The following is an 18971-nucleotide window of genomic DNA, read 5'->3' as shown; positions in this document are numbered from 1 at the left end:
AGTATCTCCTTCATATGTCCTTAGTGCCCCCAGTACCTCCTTCCTATGTCCTTAGAGCACCTTCCTATGTCCTTAGTACCCCAGTGCCTCCTTCCCATCTCATTAGTGACCCCAGTGCCTCCCTCCTATGTCCTTAGTGCCCCCAGTACCTCCTTCCTATGTCCTTAGTGCCGCCTTCCCATGTCCTTAGTGCCCCAAGTGCTCATTCCTATGTCCTTAGTGCCCCCAGTGCCTCCTTCCAATGTCCCTAGTGCCCCAGTACCTCCTTCCTATGTCCTTAGTGCCCCCAGTGCCTCCTTCCAATGTCCCTAGTGCCCCAGTACCTCCTTCCTATGTCCTTAGTGCCCCCAGTACCTCCTTCCTATGTCCTTAGTGCCCCCAGTACCTCCTTCCTATGTCCTTAGTGCCTCCTTCCCATCTCATTAGTGACCCCATTTCCTCCCTCCTATGTCCTTAGTGCCCCCAGTACCTCCTTCCTATGTCCTTAGTGCCTCCTTCTCATGTCCTTAGTGCCCCAAGTGCTCATTCCTATGTCCTTAGTGCCCCCAGTGCCTCCTTCCAATGTCCCTAGTGCCCCAGTACCTCCTTCCTATGTCCTTAGTGCCCCCAGTACCTCCTTCCTATGTCCTTAGTGCCTCCTTCCTATGTCCTTAGTACCACAGTGCCTCCTTCCCATCTCATTAGTGACCCCAGTGCCTCCCTCCTATGTCCTTAGTGCCCCCAGTACCTCCTTCCTATGTCCTTAGTGCCGCCTTCCCATGTCCTTAGTGCCCCAAGTGCTCATTCCTATGTCCTTAGTGCCCCCAGTGCCTCCTTCCAATGTCCCTAGTGCCCCAGTACCTCCTTCCTATGTCCTTAGTGCCCCCAGTACCTCCTTCCTATGTCCTTAGTGCCCCCAGTACCTCCTTCCTATGTCCTTAGTGCCTCCTTCCTATGTCCTTAGTACCCCAGTGCCTCCTTCCCATCTCATTAGTGACCCCATTTCCTCCCTCCTATGTCCTTAGTGCCCCCAGTACCTCCTTCCTATGTCCTTAGTGCCTCCTTCCCATGTCCTTAGTGCCCCAAGTGCTCATTCCTATGTCCTTAGTGCCCCCAGTGCCTCCTTCCTATGTCCCTAGTGCCCCAGTACCTCCTTCCTATGTCCTTAGTGCCCCCAGTACCTCCTTCTTATGTCCTTAGTGCCTCCTTCCTATGTCCTTAATACCCCAGTGCCTCCTTCCCTTGTCATTAGTGACTCCAGTGCCTCCTTCCTATGTCCTTAGTGTTCCCAGTACCTCCTTCCTATGTCCTTAGTTCCATTCTTATCTCCCAGTGCTACTTCGTATCTCCTTAGTTCCCCCAGTGTTACTTTCTATGTCCTTAGTTTCCCCAGTGCTACTTCCTATGTCCTTAGTACCGCAGTGCCTCCTTCCTATCTCATTAGTGATCCCAGTGCCTCCCTCCTATGTCCTTAGTACCCCCAGTGCCTCCTTCCTATGTCCTTAGTGCCCCCAATGCCTCCTTCCTATGTCCTTAGTGCCCTCAGAGCCTCCTTCCTATGTCCTTAGTGCCCCCTGTGCCTCCTTCCTATGACCTTAATGCTCCTTCCTATGTCTTTAGTGCCTCCTTCCTATGTCCTTAGTACTCCCAGTGCCTCTTTCCTATGTCCTTAGTGCCCCCAGTGCCTCCTTCCTATGTCCTTAGTGCCCCTCCAGTACCTCCTTCCTATGTCCTTAATGCCCCTCCAGTACCTCCTTCCTATGTCCTTAGTGCCCCAATACCTCCTTCCTGTGTCCTTAGTGCTCCTTCCTATGTCCTTAGTGTCCCCAGTGTCTCCTTCCTTTGTCCTTAGTGCCCCCAGTGCCTTCTTCCTATGTCCTTAGTGCTCCTTCCTATGTCCTTAGTGCCCCCAGTTCCTCCTTCCTATGTCCTTAGTACCCCAGTGCCTCCTTCCCATCTCCTTAGTGCCCCCAGTGCCTTCTTCCTATGTCCTTAGTGCCCTCAGTGCTCCTTCCTATATGCTTAATAATAATAATAATAATAATAACTTTATTCTTCTATACCGCCAATAATCGTGCGACATCTAGGCAGTTTACATTTGAAAAGAGCTGGACAATCAGCGAGTTACAATTTGCAGATAGTCAGTGAAATTACAGTATGTAGATTCTTGAAATACAGCGAAATACAATATACAGTTCGTTTAGTATTTTCAGAGGGGACATGTTAGAAATGGGAGCTAATTAGAAAATACAGTTTGTTAAGAATTTCGGAGGGGCATTGGATAGAAATACAAAAGAGAAGGATTAACAGAGTTACTGTTTAGGTGGTAAATCGGTCGAATAAGGCAGTTTTTATGGCTTTTCTAAAAACGTCGTAGGTCAGTCTAGCTCCATTAATGTAGTTGTCAAGCCAGTGTTGTTGTTTGCTTGCTTGATACATAAAGGTTCTTTCCAGAAAGGTTTTGTATTTAATGCCGGTAATGCTTGGATATGCAAATAGATTGTAGTTTCTGGTTTGCCTTATGGGACTGTATAATACGAAGTGGAATAGCAAGTATGTAGGAGCCAGTCCCCAAACCAGCTTGAAACATATGCAAGAGAACTTGAATATTATTCATGCCTCGACTGGCAGCCAGTGCAGCAGTCTGTAGTAGGGGTTGACGTGGTCGCTTTTTTTTCCAATCTAAATATCAAGCGGACCGCTGCGTTTTGAACAATTCTAAGTTTCCTCATTGTTTTTTTTGGGTATACCCATGTAAACGATATTGCAGTAGTCCAGTGTAGAAAGCACTAGTGATTGCACTAGTAATCTAAATGATAATGGGTCAAAGTAATTTTTGACGGTCTTTAATTTCCATAATGCCAGGAAGCACTTTTTTACCACTACATTCGTGTGTTCACCCACTGTCAAATGTGTGTCTAGTGTGACTCCCAATATTTTTATTGTTTTAGTAATCGGGTAGTCGTGGGTTTTTTTTATGTATAATGTTGTTTTGGTAATTTTGTCTGTTGGGCTTGCAAGGAAGACTTTTGTTTTTTCTGTGTTTAGTTTCAGCTTGAAGTTTATTGTCCAACGTTCTATTTCTGTCATGATATGAGAAATGTATTCTGAGGTTTCGTTTGTTACCCTGTTCACTGGGATTAAAATGGAAATGCCATCTGCATATATGTAGTAGTTTAAGTTTAGCTTTTGCAGGAAGTGTCCCAAGGATGATATGTAGATGTTGAATAGTGTAGGACAGGGGTGCCCAACGCGTCGATCGCGATCGACCAGTAGCTCAGGAAGGCAACTCGAGTCGATCGCACTCGTGTTGCCGTCCTGATCTACTGGCCGATCAGCCTTCCTCTCCAGTGTTCTCCCTAGGGCCTTTTAGCTGGGCGGTCCGCCCAGCTGTCATCTGCCGCTGCTGAACATTAAAAAAAAAAACCAAAAAACCGGCTTGGAGATTTCAGCCCCTAGCGAACTTATGCTCCGGGCTCTAACGTGTGCGTGCAGGCTTCTCTTCTCTTCCCTCCGAAACCGGAAGTTATGTCCGGGGAGGGGGGGGGGGAGAAGGGAAGCCTGCACGCACATGTTGAGAGCCCTGAAGCAAGCGTTCGCTACGGGCTAAGGCGGGAGACATGCTAGTGAAGCATTTCCTCTTCTTGCTGCCGGGTCCTGTCTACTTTCTGTTTCCGCGAAGGCAGGACCCGGCAGCATTTCCCCCAACAGTTCCTCGCGATGCTGGTCGGCCGAAGCAGGGAGAGGTTGGGGCGGCGTCGGCTTTTGGGCCTGTTATTGGTGGCGGTTTGGGTCCTGGTCCCCGATGGCAGTTTGGGTCCCCGATGGCAGTGGCAGTGTCTTGGGGGAGGGCAGGGAGAAAGAAAGAAAGAAAAAGGGCAGGCAGGGAGACAGAAGGAAAGAAGAGAAACAGAAAAAAAGGAAAGGGAGGCAGAGAGAAAGAAAAGGCAGGGAGAGAGGAAGGAAAAGTTGGGGGAGGGAATGAGGTGTGGAGGAGAGGAAGCATACAGGCTGAAAGAAGGGAAGAAAGACTGGATGCACAGTCAGAAGAAGAAAGTGCAACCAGAGACTCATGAAATCACCAGACAAGGTAGGAAAAATGATTTTATTTTAAATTTAGTGATCGAAATGTGTCTCAATTTATATCTGCTGTCTATATTTTACACTAAGGTCCCCTTTTACTAAACCGCAATAGAGGTTTTTTTAGCGCAGGGAGCCTATGAGCGTCGAGAGCAGCGCTGGGCATTCAGCGCAGCTCCCTGCGCTCTAAAAACTGCTATCGTGGTTTAGTAAAAAGGGAGGGGGGTATATTTGTCTATTTTTGTATGGTTGTTACTGAGGTGATAGTGCATAGAGTCATCTGCTTTGACCTCTTTGAAAAACCCTGGAATAGGAATGATAATTAACATTTTCTATGCGTACAGTGTGCGTTGTGTTTTTTTAAAATTTTATTGTTGGTAGATCATTTTGACTTGGTCATTTTAAAAGTAGCTCGCAAGCCCAAAAAGTGTGGGCACCCCTGGTGTAGGACATGATAGTGGTGAACCCTGTGGTACTCCCGAGGGTTTTTTCCAGGAGTTTGAGTATGTCCCATCACTAACTACACGGTATGATCTCTTTGTTAGGAAACCCTGTATCCAGTTCCTTACTCTTCCCGTAAGTCCTATTTCATCTAGGCCAGTGTTTTTCAACCTTTTTACACCTATGGACCGGCAGAAATAAAAGAATTATTCTGTGGACCGGCATTGGTCCGAGGACCAGTGGTTGAAGAACACTGGGCTAGGTCGTGGGCCAGACCCCGCCCATCTCTACTCAATCTCCACCCCAGACCCTGCCCCCATAATAGTACTAATTGCACCTTGCAACGGCAGAGAGAAGGCTTCCGGTTCGGGCGCAGGATGCCCGTAGGAGCCACTGCCCGTGGCTTTGTGCACCGAATCAGTTAGGAAGAGGGAGCTGGCTCGAAGATAATGCCGCATCGATTGCACTGTGGACCGGCGGTTGAAGAACACTGTTTTGGGCCTGATGCATGTGCTGGCCCTGTGGACCGGCAGGAAATTTCTGTGGACTGGTGGTTGAAGAACACTGATCTAGGCAGTGTAGCATTATTTCGTGATCAACAAGATCAAAAGCACTGCTGAAGTCTAGTTGCAAAATCAGTGCACTTTTTCCTTTGCTGAATAAGTCGTATAGGTGATTTAGGATCGAGTGCTAAAACCTTTTCTGAATCCTGATTGGTGTTCATTGAGTATGCTTTATTTGTCTAGATAGTTCACTAGCTCTAAGTTGACCAATCCTTCGAGCAGCTTAGTGAATAAGGGGATGCTTGCTATGGGTTTCCAGGGCTAGTGAGTTTTTTTGATCTTTAGGGATGGGTGTGATCCATTTCCTCGTGAAATGTTCCTTCTGTGAGGGTGGTTGTTATCCAATTGAATAGATCCTTTTTAAAATCTAGTGAAGTTGTTTTCAAGGTCTTGGAAGGACATACGTCCAGTAGGCAGTTCAATTTAGTATATTTATTGTACAGGGTTAGAAATTGGTGCCATTGTAGAGTTCAAAATGGTTCCAGAGCATGTCTACTCTGGGTTCTTTATCGTGGGGTCCAAGTTGGAATTCAAAGTTGGGTGAGGATGAGGGTAAGGTCGCTCTTACGTCTAAGATTTTATTGTTGAAAAAATTGGCAAGGGTTTCTGTCGAGGGTATACATTCATTTTCCTGTAGCAGGATTTGGGTAGTGTCTGTTAGTCTGTTTACCAACTTGAACAGTTCTTTGCTATTTGTTTTGGGTGTCCCTACTTTTGTGCGTAGTGTTTGTTTTTCTCTAATCAATTTTTTGCAGTTTTTCATTTTTTGTTTCCAGTGTATTTTGTTTTCCTCTATGTTTGTTTTTTTGCCAGATTCTTTCTAGTTTTCTCAGTTCCTGTTTTAGAATTAGTAATTCAGAATCGAACCATTCATTGAGTTCCCTTTCTTTCTTTTTGTATGTTTGGAATGGTGCTATTTGGTCTAACACTTGTCCATTTAGTTGGGAAGTCCTGTATTTCCTCAGTTTTGGGTTGTAGTTCGTAGTGGGCCCAGAATTCTATTGGATTTATAGTTCCTCTTCTGGTGACTGTGGTTGGTTTAGGGTTTTTCCTTTTAAATTTTGGTTGGGGTGATTTTTTTTGCCAATATAAATCAAAATTACATGTGTAGTGATCTGACCAGATGCATTTTTCCCAGGTGATGGATCTTTGGGTCAGGGATTTCTTTTTGCGAAAAGTTAACTATGTCAAGTTGGTGGCCTTTTTTGTGTGTTTTCTCTGGTTTTGGTATTATGAAACCTAGAGTTTTTAAGAGAGTGTCAATTTCTATCACGTCTGGTTTTTCCGGTGTCAGGTCAAAAGCGCGCGCAGACAACTGAGCGCAACGTGGAGGCGTGCGCTGAAGAAAATGACTGTTTTAAAGGGCTCCGACGGGGGTGTGTGGGGGGAGAACCCCCACTTTACTTTATACAGATCGCACTGCGTTGTGGGGGCGTTGTGGAAGGTTTGGGAGGTTGTAACCCCCCACATTTTACTGAAAACTTCACTTTTTCCCTAAAAAACAGGGAAACAGTTAAGTTTCCAGTATAATGAGGGGGGTTACAACCCCCCAAACCCTCCACAACGCTGCCGCGATCTGTATTAAGTAAAGTGGGGGGGGGTGTTCCCCAACAAAACCCCCTGTCGGAGCCCCTAAAAACACTCTTTTTCTTCGGTGCGCGCTTCTGTCTTGCGCTCAGTTGTCTGGGCGCGCCTTTGTCCCGGCGCGCTTTTGACCTGACACCGGCGGTCGGCGGTTTTGTCTATGAACTGGTTTTTCCACTTGTTCTAGGTGAACGTTTATGTCTCCCAGTAGCAGGTTGTACGATCCTTTTAGGGTGTTAATAGTGAGGTATTCGAAGAACTCTTCTCTAGTGCTAGTCCACTTTTTGGGGGGAATGTAAAATAGTGTCACGGTTAATGCCTCTTCCAGTTGGGTGTTGGTGATTTTGCAAGTTAATATTTCCAGATCTTTTGTGGTTTTGGAGTCTATTTTGCTATAATCATAGGATTCTTTTAAGATTATTGCTATCCCACCCCCTTTTTTCCAGTTTCTAGATAGAGGTATTATTTTGTCACCCTGGGGAAGCATTTCTTTCAGAATTGTATCGGTGTCTGAAACCATCCATGTTTCAGTCAGAAATAGGAAGTCAGGGTTCGTTTGCGTCAGCCAATCGTGTAGTATTTGAGCTTTGTTTCTTACTGAACGGGTATTGAGGTAATATCCCTTGAGGTTGCCATATTTAGTTGGGGTGGGTGTTCTAAGGCATTCTATTTTTTTTCAATTTTCTTTCCTTGGTCTTGTTTCTGTGGAGTTTGAATGAATTGCGAGCTCTATTTACCATGGGTATTTGTAATGGGCCTAGCTTTGAATATTCATATAGAAATTGATGTGGGCCAGTTGGTTTGCTCGTCTTAGTTGGTCTATGCCAGGAAAAATGAAGAGGAATTGGTTTGGGGATGTTTTCATCGTTGCACCAGCTTCTATAACATTTTAAATAAAGTAATCCCAGTATCAGAAGATATTTGTTGAGGGTCACCATTTTGGCTAGTGTTTAGACTGCTTGGGAGGGGAGGAGTAGAATATCGGGTGGTAGACAGGGGAAATGGTGCAATACAATGGTATCAGCTATAACAAGATTATGCTTATCAGGAGGATTTTGAAGTCAATCACGTTCGTCGCTTCACAAAGGTGCGCACATGCCTTTGCCGGTGCGCCGAACGGCTAAGCACTGTTGGTGTCGCTCGCTTTAGAAAGAAACCCCCGCTGGTTTTGGGGGGAGGGGCGGATCGTATCCCATCCCACACACCGCAGGATCGGGCTCCTGCCTCTCAGTCTGCCTGCTCGTTGTTCCTGATGCGGGAAAAAGGCAGTTTCACCGTCGCCGCTCGCTTTAGAAAGAAACCCCCGCTGGTTTTCGGGGGGGGGGGAGAGGGGCGGATCGTATCTCACACCCCGCAGGATCGGGCTCTTGCCTCTCAGTCTGCCTGCTCGCTGGTCCTGGTGCGAGATAAAGGCAGTTTCACCGTCGTCCACAGTGCCTTCTTCCTATGTCCTTAGTGTCCCCAGTACCTCCTTCCCATGTCCTTAGTGCCCCCAGTGCCTCCTTCCCATGTTCTTAGTACCCCTAGTGACTCCTTCCCATATCCTTAGTGCCCCAGTCCTCCTTCCTATGTCCCCCCTCACTGCCTTCCAGCCTTTGTCCCACCCCCTTCCGCTGAAGCCAACCTGTGTCCTCCCTCCAGCACCGAAGCCTGCCCCCCCCGTACCAGCCTCCGCTGCTGCTACCTACCGTCTGGCCTACCGCCGCTTCAAACACCCCCCCCCTCCCGGTCCGCCGTTGCTAAAGCAAAGGGAAAATAATACAACTTTATTCTTCTATACCGCCACAGTCGAATGACTTCTAGGCGGTTCACATCGAAGAAGGCTGGACAATCAGCAAATTACAGAATGCAAGAAGTGGGAATACAACTTATTACATAAGAAGTAGATAGAAAGGACAGCATATTACACCGAGATTAACAGAGGGAAAAATAACATGTTTAGGAGATGAATTTATGAAACAGTACGGTTTTGATTGATTTCCGGAATGCGCCTTAGGTCAGTCTGGCTCCATTGATGTAATTGCCCAGCCAGGACTGCTGTTTGTTTGCCTGGAACTTGAAGGATCTGTCCAGAAAGGATTTGTATGTGCAGCATGCGATCTTTGGATATGTAAATATGTTTCGGTTTCTGGTTGGTCGTGTGGGGTTGTGTAGTATGAAATGTGGTAGTAGGTAAGAATGCGCTAGTCCCCAGTCCTGCTTGTAACAAATACAGGCAAACTTGAATGATATTCGCGCCTCCATTGGCAGCCAGTGCAACCTTCTGTAGTAAGGGCTAATGTGGTTGTTTTTCCTCAATCCAAAGATCGAACGAACTGCAGTGTTTTGCACTATTCTTAATTTTTGTACTGATTTCTTTGGGATGCCTAGATAAACAATATCGCAGTAGTCTATTATTGATAGGATCAGAGACCGCACCAGTAGTCTAAAGGATGTGGTGTGAAAGTATTTTTTAATGGTCCTTAGTTTCCACGGTGTTCAAAAGCATTTCTTCACCACTAAGTTCGTGTGATCTGCCATGGTTAGATGTGTTGTTTAGTGTGATTCCCAGTATTTTTATGGCTTTGGAGATTGGGTAATCGTGGCCGTTTAATTGTAACAAAGTTCTGGTAATTTTGTCTTTGGGGCTTGCCAAGAAGACTTTTGTCTTTTCTGTGTTTAGTTTCAGCTTAAAGTCAATTGTCCATTTTTCGATTTCGGTCATTATGTGAGAAAGGTGATCTATGATTTCATTTGTTATGTCATTTAGGGAGTTTAAGATGGATATATCATCTGCATATATATAATAGTTTAAGTTTAGCTTTTGCAATAAATGGCCTAAGGATGAGATGTGAATGTTGAATAGTGTATGTGATAGCGGGGAGCCTTGAGGAACCCCCGAGGGGTTTTTCCATGGGTTAGAGTAATTCCCCTCGCTGGCCACTCGGTATGATCTGTTTGTTATGAATTCCTGGAACCATTTCTTTACTTTTCCCGAGAGCCCAATTGTGTCTAGGCATAGTAGCATTATTTTGTGGTCTACTAGATCGAACGCACTGCTGAGGTCTAGTTGCAAAATCAGAGCGCTGAAAAGACCATAGAGGTGGTTTAGGATGGAAACTATGACTGTTTCCGTGCTGTATCCTTTTCTGAATCCTGATTGATGTTCACTAAGAACGTTAAATTTGTCTAAATAGTTTACTAGTTCCAAGTTGACCCATCCTTCCTGTAGCTTAGTGAGTAGGGGGATGCTCGCTATAGGCCTGTAGTTGGATGTCAGGGCTATTGAGTTTTTCTTGATCTTTGGGGATAGGTGTGATCCAGTATGTGCCCCATGTCCTCATTCAATATCCCGTTAGTAAGAGTAGTTGTTAGCCAAGTGAATAGTTCTTTTTTGAAGTTAGGTGGGGCAACTTTCATGAGCTTAGAGGGACATTCGTCCAGTAAGCAGTTTGATTTGGTGTATTTATTGAATAAGGTTAAGAATTGGTGCCAGTTTGGAAACTCGAAGTGGTCCCAGAGCATGTCTGTTCTGGACTCCTGTTTGTGGGGTCCAAAATAGAATTCCATGTTGGTTTTGGGCGTGGGTATTGTTGCTCTTAGGTGGGTGATTTTGGTTTTAAAGTAATTGGCTAGGGTTTGAGCAGATGAAGTGCTCTCGTTGTCCTTTTTCAGGATCCGAGAGGTGTCTGTTATCATTTTTACTAGTTTGAACAGTTCTTTACTATTTACTTTTGATGTACCTTTTTTCTGTGCGTTTTTTTTTTGATCAGAGATTTGTATTTTTTCATTTTTTTGTTTCCAGTTTGTCTTGTCTTTTTCTTTGTTTTTTTCCATATTCTCTCCAATTTTCTTCGTTCCTGTTTGCAGACTAATAGTTCTGAATCGAACCACTCATTTAACACTCTTTCTTTCTTTCTTTTTGTATGTTTGGTATGGTGCCAAATTGTCTAATAGTTTCTTACTGAACTTTCCCCATCTTGTTGGGAAATCTTGTATTTCATCGGTTACGGGTAGTACGGTAGTTCGTAATGAGTCCAGAATTCAGTTGGGTTTATGTTTTTGTGTTTTCACTTCTGTGTTTAGGTTGGGTTGACTTCTTTTGCCAGCGTAGGTCGAACTTGCCAATATAGTGATCTGACCAAATGCATTTTTGACAGTCCCCTGTGTAGTATTGAATCTTTGGGTCGGGGATTTCCTTTTGAGAAAAGGTAACTTTGTCTAGTTGATGCCCCTTCTCATAAGAACATAAGCAGTGCCTCCGCCGGGTCAGACCATAGGTCCATCCTGCCCGGCAGTCCGCTATCGCGGCGGCCCAAACAGGTCACGACCTGTCTGAATCACCAGAAGGGGCTCCCTTGCCACCTTGGTTTCTCATTGAAGTCCTATCTTCCCATCGTAGTCCTAACCCTCCGGTCTTGCACATGCACGACCTGTTGGGTTTCTATACTTATTACCTGGTTAGCTTTCTATACCTGTGTTACATCCCAGCACCTCTCTCAGTATCCCACGATCCCTTTATCCCTCAGGAATCCATCCAATCCCTGTTTGAATCCCTGTACCGTACTCTGCCTGATCACTTCCTCCGGTAGCGCATTCCAAATGTCCACGACCCTTTGGGTGAAAAAAAACTTCCTTGCATTTGTTTTGAACCTATCTCCCTTCAGTTTCTCCGAATGCCCCCTCGTACTTGTTGTCCCCTTCAGTCTGAAGAATCTGTCCCTATCCACCCTCTCTATGCCCCTCATGATCTTGAAGGTCTCTATCATATCTCCCCTGAGCCTCCTTTTTTCCAGAGAGAAGAGCCCCAGCCTATCCAACCTCTCGGCATATGGGCAGTGTTCCAGCCCTTTTACCAGTTTCGTTGCTCTCCTTTGGACTCTCTCAAGTACCGCCATGTCCTTCTTGAGGTGTGGCGACCAATACTGAACGCAGTATTCCAGATGTGGACGCACCATCGCTCGATACAATGGCATGATGACTTCCCGCGTCCTGGTTGTTATGCCCCTCTTTATGATGCCCAGCATCCTGTTGGCTTTTTTCGAGGCTGCTGCGCACTGTGCAGATGGCTTCAGTGATGCATCCACCAGCACACCCAAGTCTCTCTCAAGTCTGCTGTCTCCCAACAATGCCCCCCCCAATTTGTAGTTGAACAACGGGTTCTTTTTCCCTATATGCATGACCTTGCATTTTTCCACGTTAAAGCGCATTTGCCATTTGTTTGCCCAGTCTTCTCATGTGTTTTCTCTGTGTCTGGCATTGGGAAATCGAGAGTTGTTAAGAAGGTGTTGATTTCTATCACTTCTGGTTTTCCCATTTGCTCTAGGTGTATGTTTATGTCGCCCAATAGTAGGTTGTACGATCCTTTTAGGGTATTTACAGTGAGGAATTCGAAAAATTCTTCTCTGGCATTTGACCATTTTTTGGGAGGGATATAAAATAATGTCGCAATTAGTACCTCTTCTAGTTGGGCATTGGTGATCTTGCAAGTTAGTATTTCTAGATTTTCTGACGTTTTAGAATCTATCTTGATGTAATTAAAAGATTCTTTTAAGATAATTGCTAAACCACCCCCTTTTTGCCAGCTTCTTATTATGTCCGTGTCTGAGACCATCCATGTTTCTGTCAGAAATAGGAAGTCCGGATTTATTTGCACTATCCAATCGTTTATTACGTGTGCTTTGTTTCTCACGGAACGGGTATTTAGATAGAATCCCTTAAAGTCTTCATAGTTGGTTGGGGTGGGAGTTTCAGTACATATTAGCTTTTTTAGGTTTCAGTTTTTGGGCTTATTTGTGTATTGTTTGAAGGGTTTATGGGTGGAGTTTACCACCGGGATTTGAAGTGGGCCTTGTTCTAGGCAGTTTTGCAAAAGTCGGTGGGAACCTGTTGATTTGGTCAGCTTAGCCGGCCTGTGCCAGGAGATGTGGGTAGGAATTGGTTAAGGGGGTTTTTCATCGTTGCCCCAGCATCTGGAACAGATTAGATACAGTATCCCTAATTATAGTTGGAATTTGTTAAAGATTGCCATTTTATCTTGTGGTGTAAGGTAAGTAGTTAGATAATCTAGGGTTGGTAGACTTGTCATGCAGTGGTTGGCTGTACTTGCGGTGGCTGGCTATATTTATCATGCGGTAGCAGGCTATGCTTTTGGTTTAACAATAGATAGACTAAACTTGCGGTGGCTGGCAATGCTTATCGTGTGGCTATGCTTTTGGTTTAACAGTAGGCTACACTTTAGGTTTAACAGTAGGTTGGTTATACTTTGGTTTTAACAGTAGCTGGTTTTACTTTTAGTTGACAAAAGATGTACTTAATTTGAACCGGATTATATTTGACATGCAGTAATAGGGTATACTTTTTGTTGTTATTAGATGTTCTTATCATGCAGTACCAAGTTTTGATTTTCATGCAATATCAGGCTATACTTTTGAGGATAATAAGATGTACTTATTGTGTGGTCGCTTTGCAAAGGCGCACGCGCCTTTGCTGTGCACCTTAATCGGTGTGCCGAACGGCTGTGCGCCGTTCCCTCCGCTTGAATTTAAGCTGTTCCCGGCAGGCCTGGGATGGGCGGAGCAGGCTCTCACGCCCGGCGGGGCTGGAACGAGGCTCTGAAGCTGAGCCGAAATTGGTGGCTGTAGAATGGTTGCCGGTAGGTTACCCCTCCCCCCCCACCCCTCACAGATCAGGCTCCGATGTTGAGCCGATCCAGCAACTGCCGCCGCTGGAACTGGGTCCACCGCACACAAACCGCCGTAGGCTCCAGCTGAACGCGTCAAACACTGGCACGGAGCTACAGATCACGGAGGCAGGGATCATGAAGTTGTAAGTGCACATGCGCGCTTAGGGTTTTATTATGATCGATAAGTCAAAAAGTCCCATCTGTTGTGAATTGGAAAGTACTGGAATGATTGGGTGGCAAGGTTTTTTAGGGAATTCGTTCCCCTTTTTCCTCCATGTCTCTGAGCACTACCTTCCTTTGTAAAAATCAAGTATACCAGCTAAAAATATTTTCTATTTCTGATGTTAGCGGGTTTTTTTTATTTTTATTTGATTATTTCATGCTTCCTCACTAGAAGGAGTGTATATATTTTTCCTCCATTTGTGTTTCATACCAGTGCGTACCAAGGGGGGGGGGGAGCGGTCCGGAACATCCCACACTGCTCAAAACGGCACCTCAGTGCAGCTGCCGTACTTATTCCAGAGCAGTCGTCAGCTGCGCTGAAGTGCAGGAAAGTCCCGCGATGACTACTTCTGCTGCCCTTGCTCTGGAAGAGGTAAGTGACGTCGGGTGAGGGGTGGACCAGCAGCCACAATCATCGCAGGACCTTGCCGCTACTCCCTGCGTCTGCTGGCCCAACCCCCCCTCCGAAGTCACTTACCTCTTCCGGAGCAGAGGCAGAAGTAGTCATCGCGGGACCTTGCTGATTTGGATGGAGAGAGAAAGGAGAATAGCAGTGTGGTGAAAGGAGAAAAAAAGGGTCAGAGTGGTATGGAAGGGTGGTGAAGGGAGAGAAAGGGGGTCAGGGTGGTAAGGAAAGGTGTGGAGGGTGAGAATGGGGGTCAGGGTGGTATGGAAGGGCGAGAAAGGGTGTCAGGGTGGTTTGGAAGCATGGTGGAGGGAGAGAAAGGGGACAGATGCTAATGGAAGTGGGGGGAAGGGACAGGAGAGAGTGAAATGCCAGACCATGGGGGTGTGGGAGAGGGAAGGAGAGGAGAGAGATGCCAGACCATTGGAGGAAGGAAGAGAAGAAGATGGATGCCAGACAAATGGAGGTGAAGGGAGAGATGGAAGGGGGAGGCATAAAGTTTCTGGAAGGGGAATAGAAGGAGAGAAGATGCCATATAGAAGGGGCAGAGAGAGGGTAGACAGTGGATGAAAGGAAGAGAGTGACAAGAAGATGAGGAAAGCAGAAACCAGAGAAGACAAGGTAGAAAAAAAATTATATATATATATATATATATATATTTTTTTTTTTTTTGCTTTAGGGGAGATGCATCGCTGTTTCTGTGGTGTTGCATTGTATGCAGAGTCCAGCTTCTTGGTGGTTCAGTTTAACCTTTGTCTACGTATTTTTTTTCTATCTCCCCATTTACAAAACTGTAGAGCGTTTTATAGCATTGGCATCTGAGCTGTTACCACCGTGGCTAAAAAACACACTACAGTTTTGTAAAAGGGGGAGGGGTTAGTTTGTGATTACATACTAGGCAAAGGTGTGTTCAAAAAGGCATGGTTTTCTGTTAGGATTGACTGTGTAGGATTGATCTGTACTAATCTGGCTTGTTTAGTTTTACAATGAGTTTATTGATGTACTACTCAGTGAAGTATGTAAGATGTTGCCTTTTCCTAGGTACACTCTTGTGTGACGTGTGGATTGTTACTAAAAATCATGTTTTTCATACAGACGGGGGAGGGGGGAGTTGTCAAAAAATGATGTGCCCCGGGTGTCACATATGCTAGGTACGCCACTGGCTCATACTTCATATAAGCCTGTCTTTCTAGTTATATTTGAGCTTGTCTGTACTGTATCTGCAGTGGCGTAGCGAGGATAGGAGGTACACGCTGTTTCCGTTCCCCCGTACCTCTGTAACGTTCCTGGCGTGATCAGCAACCCCCAAGCCGCTTGTCGTGCCAGCGTCGGCTCTTCCTCTAACGTCTATTCCTAGGCGCGGGTCCAGGAAGTGATGGCAGAGGAAGACGGCGCTCGGGATGGACCACCCCCCCCCCATTCAATGCCACTGAGCCTGACCCCCATTTCATGTGCTCCTTCTTAGAGAACTTGGTATTTCTAAAGGAACAAACCATGCTGTTGACTGACCAGGCACCTCTTTCTTTCCCATTTTAGGATCAAGCACGCAAACATCGTGTCCTTGGAGGATATTTACGAGAGCCGAAGTCATCTCTACCTCATTATGCAACTGTAAGTGCACCCCCCCCACACACACACGCTTAGATTCTACAGCCTTCTGTGTTAGCTCCAGTCTGATGTTTGAATGTGCATTATCTATAGCAGTGTTTTTCAATCGCTGTTCCGCGGCACACTAGTGTGCCGCGAGATGTTGCCTGGTGGGCCGCAGGGCCGCCGGGCCCGGAGCTGACAGGGGGCCCGAGGCAGGGGCGCCAGTAGCTCGCCAAGGCAAAGTGAGTCGATCACCCAGGACTCACTTTGTCTTGGCGATCTAATCTAATCTAATCGATCTAATCTATCGAGCCGATAAGTCTTCTCCCCGACGTCAATTCTGCAGTCGGAGAGGAAGTTCGGGCCAGCCAATCGCTGCCTGGCTGGGCGGAACTTCCTCTCCGATTGCAGAATTGACGTCAGGGAGAGCATGCGTCGGCGTCGGCTTTGGGGCCTGTTATCCATTGGTGGGTCCTGTTCCCCGATGGCAGCGGCAGTGGCAGTGGCTTGGGGAACGGCAGGGAGAAAGAAAGAAAGGGGGCAGGGAAACGGAAGGAAAGAAGAGAAACAGAAAAAAAGAAAGAAAGGTCAGGGAGAGAGGAAGAAAAAGTTGGGGGAGGGAATGAGGTGTGGAGGAGAGAAAGCATACAGGCTGATAGAAGGGAAGAAAGATTGGATGCACAGTCAGAAGAAGAAAGTGCAACCAGAAATCACCAGACAAGGTAGGAAAAATGATTTTATTTTAAATTTAGCAAAGTGGAGGCAGTATTACCACAGTTTTCAAAGGAATTTGCCCAAATAACTTAATAGTTAACTGGGTAAATTCCCAGAGATGAAAACTTCCCTTCACTTACTATGCACAGTTCTGAATTTATATCTGCTGTCTATATTTTACAATATGGTCACCTTTTACTAAACCGCAATAGTGGTTTTTAGCGCAGAGAGCCTATGAGCGTCAAGAGCAGCGCTGGACATTCAGCGCAGCTCCCTGCGCTAAAAACTGCTATTGTGGTTTAATAAAAAGGATGGAGGGTATATTTGTCTATTTTTGTATGCTATAAAAACCAAATACAGAGAGAGACTGAGAGCTGTTGACGAAGAGCTACGTGTGTGTCTTTCTTCGATTCCAGCCAGAATATCAGCTTTGTGTTCAGCCAAACAGGCCCAGGTTTCGCACTGAATAAAGTATTTTATAATTTTTATAATTTTTATTTCGTAATAAAGTAATTATAAAATACTTTCTTTGTGTTTTTTTTTCAAAAATGTATTTTATTAAATTTTTCAAATAAGTGAAACATTCCAAAATGCAAGATGTACAACACAAGATATCATGTACCAATACACTTCCCAACTTCACCCCGCATCAGGTCTACCCCTCCCTCCCCCCCATCCCTACCCACTCCCGATCCCTGGGCTATACCATAAAAAACACAAATTCCAATCCAGCGCTATCACAGCAAAAACACTCAAACATTCAATAAATGGCTACGTGCCCTTGGCGTTAAAGTTTCCCAAAAAGGTGTCCAGCACAGACTAAATAACCGTCCCTGCGCAGAGTCCAAGGAAGGAAAACAGAGCCTCTCCATAGATGCTTGGTGAATCATCAATGTTCTCCAACAGGAAAGTGTCGGGGAATCCGTGGAAATCCAGCACAGCAAAATTGCTTTCTTCCCCAGTAACACCGCTCTTGACAGAAAGCTGCGAAATCCCTTTGGAGCTGACAAGGGAACATGATCCAATGCAAACAGCATCACCGGATCCAGGACAAAGTTGTAATTCCACAGAGTTTGAATATGTATATTAAGCTGATGCCAAAATGCAGCAATCCGAGTACAGGTCCAGAACTGATGCCCCAATGTAGAGGGCGAATGAGAACATTTGAGACATTGGTCAGTCGCACACATTTTAGCTCGAAACTGATATGCAGTGGATCTGTAAAGCCTGTGTAAAAATTTGTAATTAAGTTCAAACAAGATAACATTATGGGTCACACGGGCTGTCCGAAAAGTACCCCTGCGAATCATAGTGGCAGTCACCACACAAGGGAGATCCTGAGACCATCGTAAAGCAATTGATTCGTAGTCAGGTTCCCCCAATTGCTCCTGTAGGTGACGATGATGAAATCTCAAGGGGATATGTGCCTGAGCCGATAAGCTCAGCGCTTCGGAGAGGGACTCCATGCATCGATCAGTGAGGGATAATCTCGGCAATGTGGTCATGTAAGAAGATAATTGGAGGTAAGAAAGCCAGTCAGTGGGTTTCCATCCATTATCACGCTGTAGTTCCTCAAACATTTTCAAGGAACCAGACGTGTGGACCAGTTGAAAGATGTATTGATTAGATCGCGATTTCCACACCCCAGTGGACACCGGGTCCAGTCCCGCTGAGAATGCCCCGTTGCCCCTCAAAGGTAAATAAGGAGTCACCTGAGGCTGGATCCGAAGTTGATGACATAGCAATTTCCAGAGGCGTCGCAAAGGCAGTAAGAAGAGATCCCGTGCTGAGGAAGTCTTTCTGGGCAAATGAGGAGCATGGAGCAAATAACTAAAGTGGTAAGGATCACAGAGGAGCAGTTCGTGAGTGGTGGCTGAGAAATGTCCAGTGCCCCTAAACCAGTCATTCAAATGTCTCATCTGACACGCCTGAGACAGTAACCGAAGATTACGGAGACCAAAGCCTCCCCGGTCCCGAGGGCGTGCCAAATGAGACAGAGATAACCGAGCCCTCTTCCCATTCCACAAAAACCTTTGTATACATTTCCCCAGCAATTTGTCATGGCGAGCAGAAAGTAAAGCAGGTATCATTTGAAATACATAAAGCCACTGTGGTACAAGCACCATGTTATACAATGCTATTTTACCCAATAAAGAGAGTGGATAAACCCTCCAATTCTCTAATTTCTGAATCGTTGTAAGTACCAGAGGGTCTATGTTAAGAGAATACAGTTGAGACGGATCAGAGGAAATAACAATACCCAGATAGGTAAGATGGCCCGTCGCCCAAGCCAATGGAAAGTCACCCCTCCACTGCGTCTGCACCTCCATGGATAGGGGCAGTACCATTGATTTTGATCTATTCAACTGCATACCTGAGTACATACTAAATTCATCTAACAGTTCCAACGCCCTATAAAGAGAGGTTGCAGGGGATCCTAACGTTAATAAGAGATCATCTGCATAAGCCAATACCCGTAGTTGAGAATCCCCCTCTGGCATGCCCTGTAGGATATCATCACAGAGTATTGTACGCAATAAGGGGTCCAGATACAGTAAGAAAAGCAGTGGGGAAAGCGGGCTGCCCTGACGTGTTCCACGCTCAATCTGAAATGCTGGAGATCTAGCACCATTGACCAAAATACAAGCGGTGGGATCCTTATAAAGCAATTGAAGCATATTAAAGAACCACCCAGTAAATCCCATGTAAGTCAGCACACTAAACAAGT

The 18971-nt window shown here is 45.8% G+C and overlaps 1 protein-coding gene across 2 annotated transcripts in view; it reads left to right on the top strand.

Moving 5' to 3' along the window:
- The window catches only part of CAMK1 (calcium/calmodulin dependent protein kinase I), a 204796-nt gene that overhangs the window by 113086 nt on the left and 72739 nt on the right, over nt 1-18971 (top strand). For both annotated transcript variants that reach the window (XM_033926333.1, XM_033926334.1), the window contains exon 4: nt 15476-15550. In XM_033926333.1, the coding sequence (XP_033782224.1) occupies nt 15476-15550 (75 nt within the window). The remainder of the gene's footprint in view (nt 1-15475; nt 15551-18971) is intronic.

This window comes from Geotrypetes seraphini, chromosome 17 (assembly GCF_902459505.1).
Source record: "Geotrypetes seraphini chromosome 17, aGeoSer1.1, whole genome shotgun sequence".
Lineage (NCBI taxonomy): Eukaryota > Metazoa > Chordata > Amphibia > Gymnophiona > Dermophiidae > Geotrypetes > Geotrypetes seraphini.
The sequence above is the reverse complement of the archived record's forward strand: the minus strand, read 5'-3'. Positions and strand labels throughout refer to the sequence as shown.